Source organism: Mesitornis unicolor, unplaced genomic scaffold (assembly GCF_000695765.1).
Source record: "Mesitornis unicolor isolate BGI_N332 unplaced genomic scaffold, ASM69576v1 scaffold14923, whole genome shotgun sequence".
NCBI classification, from domain to species: Eukaryota; Metazoa; Chordata; class Aves; order Mesitornithiformes; family Mesitornithidae; genus Mesitornis; species Mesitornis unicolor.
This window is the reverse complement of record NW_010176793.1, coordinates 44713-54830: the sequence shown is the minus strand read 5'-3', so window position 1 is coordinate 54830 and position 10118 is coordinate 44713. Positions and strand designations below refer to the sequence as shown.

Sequence of the window (10118 nt, the reverse complement as noted above, 5' to 3'; positions counted from 1 at the left end):
TGGGCCGGAGGAGCCGCGGCTGCTGTGGCCCACTGACACTCCTTCTGCTCCCCTGGCGCCGAGGCAGCCCTTCCCCCGTGCTCCGGTGACCGCTCGGACCCGCTGTGTCCGGTGTATGCCGGGTCCCTGCGGCGGGGAGCGGGACTGTGACCGGAGGAGCGGCTGTCCCCACCATCAGAGCGCGGTTCGCTCCGAGCCTCGGATGGGTCGTTTCTGTGCCCTGCCCCTTGAAGCCCAGTTTTGACAGGACAGCTCCTAAGCTCAGTGGAGCTAATCCTCAGATCTGAGTGGGGATGCACGCACGGCTGCGTTCTCTGCCCCTCGTCCTGTCTCTAAAATTAGCAGCTCCCCAAGTTGAGAAGGATCCACCCTCGTACAAAAGCACTGCTATGCAAACTGTCCTGCAGTGATCATGAGTGGGTTGAAACACCAGCTCTTTAGTAATCATTAATTTACTCTGTTAAGGGGAAAACAAAATTAAATCTTGCATGTAAATCAATGTGGTTTTTGCTTTCCCAGACCAGAACAAAGAGGCTGCGGCTCATTATCAAAATGCAGTATTCCCATCACTGTGAGCACCTTTTAGAGAGACTGAACAAGCAGCGAGAAGCCGGCTTTCTTTGTGACTGCACTGTTGTTATTGGCGAATTCCAGTTCAAAGCACACAGAAATGTGCTTGCCTCTTTCAGCGAGTACTTCGGTGCATTTTACAGAGATGCGTCTGACAACAATGTTGTTTTGGATCAGACTCAAGTGAAAGCTGATGGATTCCAAAAGCTCCTGGAGTTTATTTATACGGGAAACTTAAACCTTGACAGGTAACACATGCTATTAAAGGGGGAAAGAAAACAGAGACATAAACTTTGTGTTAGGTGGTTAGGGGTTTTTGTTCTTTGTAGTAAGTTGTGGAGGACCAAATAGTAGTGGATATGACGCATATGAACAAGTCAAAGATCATCTGTTTGTGTGTTTTAAAATACCACATGGTACATGAGTGCCAAAACAAAAGTATTTTCTGGTATTTCACTGATTGCTAGTTTCACTCTCCGAGTCTTTCTGTCTGAATTGGAAGCGATTAAAAATCTTGCATGATTGCCAGGAGAGGGAAGGATCAGGGTATTCATGCTGAAGTTGAATTATAGAAGTCCATTTTTGCTGAGAGCACAGAAACTGTGTATGAGGTAGAGACTAAAGTCTGAGGAATGTGTGAGGATGGGCACTGTTTTTTAAAAAAATAGATTTGCTAGAGTGTTCATGATCTGTTACTTAGAGTCGTGTGTTACAGTGCCCAAATGAGTCACAGAAGAAGTTTTCCCACTTACTGTGTTGTTTTTATGCACATTGTGTTACTTCATGTACAGTGAGGATTCTTTGTAGTGTTTCTCTCTCAGGGAAAGAAAGAGATTAACTCTCATGAGAGGAGTGTGATTACTTAGATGTATGTAAACTAGGATTTTTTACTCCTTTCCCCAAGTCTGATGTCAAATGCAGGTTTAAAAAAACCTTTGTTTCTACTAAAGTTTGAAAACTCATGCTCAGCAGTTTAAGTACACAGATGCAGGGTGGGCTTTTTTTAAATTAGGCACAAGGATTAACAGCAATAGAGCAGTGTGCGCAGCTGTGTAGTGAAGTTAGCAGCTGATGCTTTGCAAATTATGTATGAGCAGAAGCGTGCAGCGTGCTTGATGTCTGGGAGCACGGGAGGGGAGTTTCTGGATTCTTTCTGGGCAAGTGAGATCTCTGAAGGAAGAGGAAGGCAACAGTACTGTTCTCACCCAGGCAGAGCTATCCGTGTAACGATGACGGCTGCAGATCTGCCCGTCTGCACCCGTCACCTTGCGCCGCGTCCCTCTGGGTGAATGCTGTCACTGTCTGCAGATTCTGTTGTCTTTTGTGGTGGTGGGTGTGTGAGCAACAGCAGGAGGGTGTGTTTTGAACCCAGTGCTAGTATAAGACAAGGTACTAAAGCAGTTGTATTCATGTACAGACAGTAATTGTGGCAGGCTGCTTATTGTGTAATTACATTTACTGAGTAATGGATTGCTAGAATGTTGTTTGCCGTTAGCCTCTCTTTAAAGTGCTGTGAATCCATAAATGCATTGGTGGTACGTGTTGCCACCTTTGCCAGATCAGTTTGTTCTAAACCATCACGGCCTGTGTCACGGCAACTGAAAGATAGAGCACAGTAGTTTAAATGAGGGCTTCCTTGGTGTTAATGTTGTCTGCATGCAGCTGATACAGAATTAAGACTGTATGCAAATTGTTTTATAAAACAAGATTAATACCGGCCTCACAAGTGCTGAGGTGAATGCACCGCTTGCGAATTACTTAAGACTTTTAGCAGAAGGATTGTAGAGTGATAATTTTTGCATTTTATTCTCCAGTGTTTTATCCTTTTGTGCTCGGATTTCTGACCAACAACCCTATGTCTAGCCCCACTTCCTGACAACTGGACGTTTAACTTAACATTCTGCAAAAGGCACGTAACTGAAAATCAAGTTTTCTGTTCCATGGATCTGCAGACCCCACTACGCATGATCTGTCAGTTCAGAAGTAACTGCCATCCTAGTGTCTCACGGCACTGGAGTACTAGGAGACTAGATCTTGCTGTGTATGTTCTCAAAGTTGCATTTTCTGACAGTTTAGCTTTTCTGTAGCTCTGCTGTCTGTATTTGATACAGTTGGTACAGAACAGCTGTTTTGCTTTGTCCAGAGCACTGTCACCCACCTCTTGTTTTGTTGCAGCTGGAACGTTAAAGAAATCCACCAGGCTGCTGACTATCTCAAAGTAGAAGAAGTGGTCACTAAATGCAAAATCAAGATGGAAGACTTTGCTTTTATTGCTAATCCTTCTTCTACAGAGACATCTAGCATCACTGGAAATGTTGAAATGAATCAGCAGGCTTGCCTTCTGACTCTCCGAGATTACAATAATCGGGAGAAAGCAGATGCTGCTCCTGCAGAGTTGCTTCAACCACAGGCAAAGAAAGCGGCTTTAGAAAAGAAATCTCCTCAAACCAAAAAGCGAAAGAAGAATTTTAGTTCCCCCAAAAGCATCCAGAATAAATCTGTACAATATCAGAATGATGTCACCGAGAACACATCCATTGAAATGTTTTTAGATGCAAATAAGCTGGCCATGCAGATCACGGAGCAGGCTGCCCAAGGCAATGATAACTCAGAACTACAGCTGGCCACTATGGTGGAAAGTGAAACGTTGACAGCGCAGGATATTCTCGTTCAGACTATTGCAGCAAAACAGAAACGTGGGAAGCCTCAGCAAAGCTGCGCACTGAAGGAGCACTGCATGTCTAACATAGCCAGTGAAAAGAACGCGTACCAGCTGGAGAGTTCGGGCGAAGAACTTGACCAGAAGTACTCCAAAGCCAAGCCGGTGTGCAACACTTGTGGAAAAGTCTTCTCAGAAGCCAGTAGCCTCCGTCGACACATGAGAATACACAAAGGAGTGAAGCCGTACGTGTGTCAGCTTTGTGGGAAGGCATTCACCCAGTGCAATCAGCTGAAAACTCACGTACGGACTCACACAGGTAAGCCGCTGGTCTTGTCTCATGGGCTGTGGGACTTGTAGTCACAGCCTGTCAATACAGGACTGAAAAGATCTTTGCACTCTTCTTCCTCTAGAAAATTTGTTAGCTGCCGGTATGCATCTGGGGATAGTACCTGTATCCTGGTAACATGAAATGTTTCGGCATTTTTCAGTACAAAATCATGTTTTCTGCTTTAAATGGCTGGAGAGGACTTTGTCAGTCTGAGCATGTTGATTTCTGGAAAGACTCAGAAGAGCTGGCTATCCTTTAACTCTACAGAGTGGTGGAGTGCCACAGACTATTGCCAGCAGAGCATGAAAAACTCAACTCTATTTGAAACCAGAATTTCTGGTATTTAAAAAAAACAAACAAAAACTTCAAATCCTACTTTGTCTGATAATAAAAGTGGGAAAAAATGCAGTCTTGTGACAAGTAGGTAACTTCTCCCATAGGGTCTTTAAAAAGGTAGGGGAGGTAGGGATTTTATTTAGTGAGTGCACCTCTGCATTCAACAACATTACCAGAAGTCTGTGTTACAGCAAGAGCTGCTCAACAAAGTATCAAAGAGAAATCAATTATAAATGCTTAAATGTTAAGACAACATGTCTGACTTAAAAATATTATGCACAGCAAATTGCTGGCGCCTAGAAAAATGTACAGGAGAAGCACTGTGCTCATCTTTTCGTATGTTCTTCCCTAGAGTAGGAAGACTGGATGCCAGGTTCGTTCCTTCTCTGGGCTGCTCTGGCACATCTGTTTTTCTGCTGTTGCCTTTGCTGCTGTACTTAGCCCAGCGGGGACCGGCTCCATGGAGTTTTCTTTTTGCAGCTGGCATTCAGAATTCTGAAGTAACAGTGAATCAGATGAAAATGAGTTTACTTTTGCTCTTTTTTGCCTTTGGAAAACTCTGAGCAGAGTTTCTGCCATAGAAATGCAAAGAATGCTCTTCAGTACTGTCATCTAAGACTGTGGAGTTGCATGGTCTGTGACATGAGACTGCTGGCCACCAAAACAATGTGAACAGTCAGAGAAGTTCCTGTAGCATTCTACAGCAAACACTAGCAAGACGTTAGCGAGCACTAGGCTGTACATTGAAGACTTGTTGCTGTTTGGCAGGCAAGAAAAAGCAGATCACTTCCTCTTCATTCATCTTGAATATTCAGAGTCACAAATAGATGTAACCAGCAAGAAGTCTGAAAATGTCGTAGCAGCATTCTTAAAATAATGTAGCAAAAATGGCACTATTAAAAACATTACTTTTTTTTTCCCAAAAAGTAATGTGTTCAAAAATAGTCTGTTATCTGCTGTAGTCCTGACACTGTTCCACTTCAGTGGACTGATGATGGGATGTTCCAAACTGTTATCTGTAAGAAGTAGTAGAGCAGACACCTGAGCTTTGGTCAGGTAATGGATTGGAAAGCTTTCGCATGGAAATGCAGAGAGCACAAGGGTTTTCTTTTTCTCTAGGGGAGAAGCCATACAAGTGTGAACTGTGTGACAAAGGCTTTGCTCAGAAGTGCCAGTTGGTGTTCCACAGTCGGATGCACCACGGCGAAGAGAAGCCGTACAAATGTGATGTCTGCAATCTGCAGTTCGCAACTTCGAGCAATCTGAAGATTCATGCAAGGTAGGCAAAAGTGAGATCCTGCAAATGCTTATCCAGATCTTTAGTTCAACAGGATAATTTACTCCAGTGTGAGCAAGAGTTACATGTAATTTGGTTGTTGCTGCTCTTTTTTTAATAACAGAATAAATACAGCTATGTACTTGCTTATTAGGGAAGTGATTTGTGATTTATAAACGATGCAGCCTACACACTGGTACCTGTATGGCAATGGTGTGGGCTTTGTTTTGAACTGGTTGTAGCACCAAAGAGGAGAGGGTTCCTTAGCAGGAAGTGAAACAGAACAGTTCTCACTGTTCTCTGCTATGCCCAGGGGGCTTTTTGCATTTTTGGCAGGAGCAGGAGTTACATGCCTTGTTAGGAATCATCATTTTATCTTTAAGTACACTAGAATGCAAAATGTGCCGAGTTCTCATGGTGCACATTGCATGTGCAGGGCCTGTAGTTCAGTTCAGCTGCCATTGAAATCATGGATGTGCTGATTCCCAGAGTCAACAGACAGGAAATTTCACTCCGTGAGAAACTGCTAACTCAAAACCAAACTCACAGAGTTTACTTTTTTTTTAGTTCATAAAACATTGGCACAAAGAACTTTGGGAATAAAATACTAATTGAGGAAAGTTTCTTAATCATGGGCGTTGCTTCTCTTTTTGCGAGGGGATCGCTGACGTCCGTGTTCATTTGCAGGAAGCACAGCGGTGAGAAGCCCTATGTGTGCGATCGGTGCGGTCAGCGGTTTGCTCAGGCCAGCACGCTCACCTACCACGTGCGTCGCCACACTGGGGAGAAACCTTACGTGTGTGACAGTTGTGGAAAAGCCTTTGCCGTCTCAAGTTCTCTCATCACCCATTCCCGAAAACATACAGGTAAGGGGAGACCAGGCACTGCGGCACCAGGACAGGCCCAGCAGCGGGTTGGAGATCGGTAATGACCAGGAAATCAATAGACAAGGAGTTGCCTCTGGAGCTGTCATGCAGCTCCTTGACCTTTCGCTCCCATTGAGGGAGCTCTTTCTCCCCTTGGACATTACTGCTGTTTCATTTTGATTTGTTCTTTATGTATATTCTTGTTTATATATTGAAATAACGAACTCCTTGTGTTTCCTGTAGGAGAGAAGCCATATATCTGTGGCATTTGTGAAAAGAGTTTTATTTCCTCTGGAGAGCTCAATAAACATTTTCGGTCCCATACAGGTCAGTTTTGCAGACAGGCCGCTTCCTGCACTATAAATAATATTCTACCTTTACCCTTTTGCCTTTAAAGTACACCATATTTTGCTGTACTTGAAAGTTGCGGAGTTTCTTAATTTATGTGTCTCTGTGTTAATATAATGTAAAAAAAATGTTTGTGAATTTTTTAATTGCCTTTTTCAGACTAATATATGTGTAACAGCGTGGGTGTTGATGTACGACTATGGCTTTACTTCTGATGTTTGGGTTTTTTTCTTTGTTTTAACCTATTATTCTGGAAACAATTTTACTCTGAATACAGACATAGAGGCAAAATAACAGAGTTACAAAGTTGTATTTTAGAATACAACATTGAAATCCATTATCCTACATCTCTACCTGTGTTTGCTTTCAATTTCAAGATTGTTCTAATTGCCAAACCTATTTTTTTCAGGTGAAAGACCATTTATCTGTGAAATGTGTGGAAATTCTTACACAGATATAAAAAATCTGAAAAAGCACAAAACGAAAGTTCACACAGGTGAGTTCCTTTTGCAAAGAAAGTTTAAGAAACTACATCAGCTGTTTCTCTTCCATGCTGAATAACATTTCTTTTAAGCTCACCCAGGATAAAATTAAAAAATAAAAGAGGTTTGGATAGTAGCTCTCCTTAGAGCCCAAAGCATCTACTTTAGAGGTGCCCAAAGCTTTTAAAGCATGAAGTATATGCTTTAAAGTAGATTCCAGACAGATTTTCAAGCATTTGCATTGTTGTAACAAGCACACGTTGAGCAATATAGAAGTGGATTGCTGCTGACAAGAATTTCTGTATGTGAATATTTACTTTCTTGTTCTAGTAAGTTGTGAGAGCTTGCTACATGAAGGCATAGTCTGAATTGTAGGAACTTTTTTACCTCTTCTGAATATGTCCTAGGAGCATGTCTTTACAGGGCAGTAACTGAGGTGAACAAGACATACTGTTTACATGAGTAACTTTACATCTTGAAGGCACAAATATTTTTAATGTAACAGTGAAAGAAGATTTTTTTATATATGCAGTCAATGTTAATCCAAGTCTGAGCTGGATTAGCAAACACACGAGATCAGACCAGCTGGCAGAATGTTCCCAGCTGTGAATACTGCTCTAAAAAGACTTCTCAAATGCATTCAGTTCCTATTCTAGATACGGGATTTTGATTAGGAAGAAATTTGACATCTATTGCATATGGTACAAAGCACAGAGATGTTCAGATAGCCAACCTCTTTCAGCACTGGCTCCGTACACCTCATTATCTGTCCCTCCTTAAGTGTATTAACTGTAATTCCCTTACCTCTCATGTGGAAAAAGGAATAATAGGTGTCTGTGTGTGTCCGGATTGAAACAGATGGAGCAGGCGAGGGAGGGGATGAGAAAACAAGAGTCATACACAGAGACAACTTTGAATGTCAAAAGCTTGAGAAGCCCCGTGTAGGAAGGCCCCAGTGACAGCAGGGGTGAGGTGAGAGCAGCAGCAAGCATGGAGAGCGTGTGAGCTGGGAGAGCTGCCAAGGCAGATCAGCTCTCACCAAGGGACAGAAGGCAGACAGGGGTGCTTCATCACAGAAATAACAGGCTCCAGAGCACACTTTGATAGAGGAAGGGGCAGATATCTGATTGGCTTCATCAGAAGGCCATCCAAGAGCAGTGGCCATCTGCATTCAAACAGGAGGGCAGCAAGGAATGTGTTAGCACTGATTTCAGTTAAGAATAGAAAATAATTTCTCAAGTAACTGGATAAAAACTATAATGGGTATGGGAGGAATGGAATTAACGGATTTTTTTCTTAACTTTCAAAGAAGTTTATGGATATGCGATACACTGTGCATTGCTATCCTACTGAAAAGAGGATGTTTGGTTGTAGCTGTAGGTCATAGACTTTCTGGGGTGGAAAAATCTCAAGGAAACCTTCATCATTCCATTTTCTCCAAAGCTCCTTTGTTCACTGTGATGTTAAGGATTTGTTATCTTCTGTACTGTGCCAAGTAGAGATGAAGATGAAATACATCATCTGTGTAGCTGTCCTGCTACAAGTAGCAGAGGATGCGATCTTAGTGCTTATGGTGTATTTACAGCTCATTCTGGTGTCATGGCACATTGAAGCCACCGACAGCCCAGCTGCCCAGGCAGCCTCTGACACACCAGGTGTTTGTTTGGACAGTGAGTTGAACGGGGATTTGCAGAATTTGTGTGGGAGCTTTTGAACATTGCTTTCTTCTTTCCCCCGCCCAGGATCTGAAACTCCCCCTGATCCTAATGCACTTGATAATTCTTTCAATGAGCAAGAATCCATTCAGAGTCAAAAAAGTCCTTTATCGGAGTCCATAGATGTGAAACCCTCTGAGATGGCTTTAGCACTTCCTCTTCCCATTGGGACTGAAGACCATCAGATGCTGCTTCCTGTGACGGGCAGTCAGTCTCCTTCATCGGAAACATTACTAAGATCTGCCGTGACTGGATATTCAGAACCTCAGTTTATTTTCTTGCAGCAGTTGTACTGACAGTGCAGGACAGAGCCATCAAGGTAATTGGTAGTGAACTTGCGTACCTTTGGTGAGATGAACATAATCAAGCAAGGAGTCACTTTTTTATTGAATTGGACTTGTTCCTGTTTTTCCTCTGTGTAAAGACACTTGTGAGGCATTTCCATTGTGCAGTGCTGTCTTTGGGGTTTTGTTGAATTGTACTAAACTACAATGAAATTTCTATTTGCAATTAACGCTGATTTCCAGGAGACAATTCCTTTCCAGCAACACCTGCCTTAAGAATTCTCTGTTAAATATGTTAATGTATTTTGGAGATCTCCTCTCATGTTCCTGTTGATCTGAAGTGTCACAATGTCATTTGAGAACAGACATTTTAAGCCATATTTGATAGTTTAAGAATATTAACCCAGAGGTGTAAGGGGAAAGTCATAATTTGAATGTACTACCAAGCTTGTACTCCTGCACTCCAAGGTGATACAGCAGTACATGACAGAAGGCAGGCCAATGCTCTGGTGAGGTGCTTGTAAAGAATTGCTGCTGTCTGCCAGAAGTAGCTGTCTTCAGTTGAAGTTTGACCAGAAGGAAAGAAAGTTTTGTGTATATTGTCCTGACAAGGAGAGTAAAGGAGGGTTAATTCTTTTTTCTGTAGTGTAGTAACTCAGAGCATTCTAATTGCATGGATACCACTGGGTATTCTTTACAACAAATCACCTGTTTATTTTCTTCTTTCTTTGTTTTTTTTTTTTCCTTAAGTGAATCCAGTGTTGTATCTTGTCCCAGATTTATTTTTCACGTCCCTAAGCTGCCCTGGGTTTGGCACAAACAGCAGCATTTGCTTGAAGGGAGAGCTGGAGCATGCGTGTTGTAGATGAGACGAAAAGATGCATTGACTTAATTGTGAGGCTTCAATCATAGCTTCATCATCCTTCTTTTCCAGTAGTGCTGCTGCTTGTGCTAGACAGTAGGTACAAAAAAGGAAATAAATCCTGCCCTTCACTGTGAAAATAGTGAACGCTGCGTGAGGGGGCATTAAGGAAGAATACAGCAGAGCAGACTGATGCTCTTCCAGGCAAGGGTTTGTTAGATTATGACTGATTTGTTTTAAATGAAGTATTTACGTATTGCTTTACCTGTTGTGTCACTTGTCCGCAGTAACTGCAAAAAACTGCTATCTAGCACAACTCATGTAAAGGTATGTTTTATTACTAGCAATGTACATTTTTAAAAAGCAACATTTTTAGTGTCTTCGTAGGG

At 42.4% G+C, this 10118-nt stretch overlaps 1 protein-coding gene across 2 annotated transcripts; it reads left to right on the top strand.

Moving 5' to 3' along the window:
* The first annotated feature begins 527 nt into the window (after positions 1 to 527).
* On the top strand, positions 528 to 9169 carry MYNN (myoneurin). 2 transcript variants are annotated; one of them, XM_010181840.1, is made up of 7 exons: positions 528 to 818; positions 2746 to 3548; positions 5016 to 5175; positions 5860 to 6038; positions 6282 to 6365; positions 6796 to 6882; positions 8611 to 9169. In XM_010181840.1, exons 1-7 carry the CDS (start codon positions 553 to 555, stop codon positions 8877 to 8879), a joined length of 1848 nt encoding a protein of 615 aa, XP_010180142.1. In that variant the 5' UTR covers positions 528 to 552; the 3' UTR covers positions 8880 to 9169. The 2 variants fall into 2 exon arrangements, with proteins under 2 accessions (XP_010180142.1, XP_010180143.1); XM_010181841.1 differs by lacking the exon at positions 6796 to 6882 and having other exon boundaries at positions 8611 to 8879.
* The last annotated feature ends 949 nt before the right edge of the window (positions 9170 to 10118 follow it).

What these genes read in the sequence shown, in the direction of transcription:
- MYNN (XM_010181840.1), top strand. Translation starts at nt 553, where the DNA reads ATGCAGTATTCCCATCACTGTGAGCACCTTTTAGAGAGACTGAACAAG. An exon ending in GGAAACTTAAACCTTGACAG is followed by an intron (nt 819 to 2,745) that starts GTAACACATGCT and finishes GTTTTGTTGCAG; the next exon opens with CTGGAACGTTAAAGAAATCC. An exon ending in TCACGTACGGACTCACACAG is followed by an intron (nt 3,549 to 5,015) that starts GTAAGCCGCTGG and finishes CTTTTTCTCTAG; the next exon opens with GGGAGAAGCCATACAAGTGT.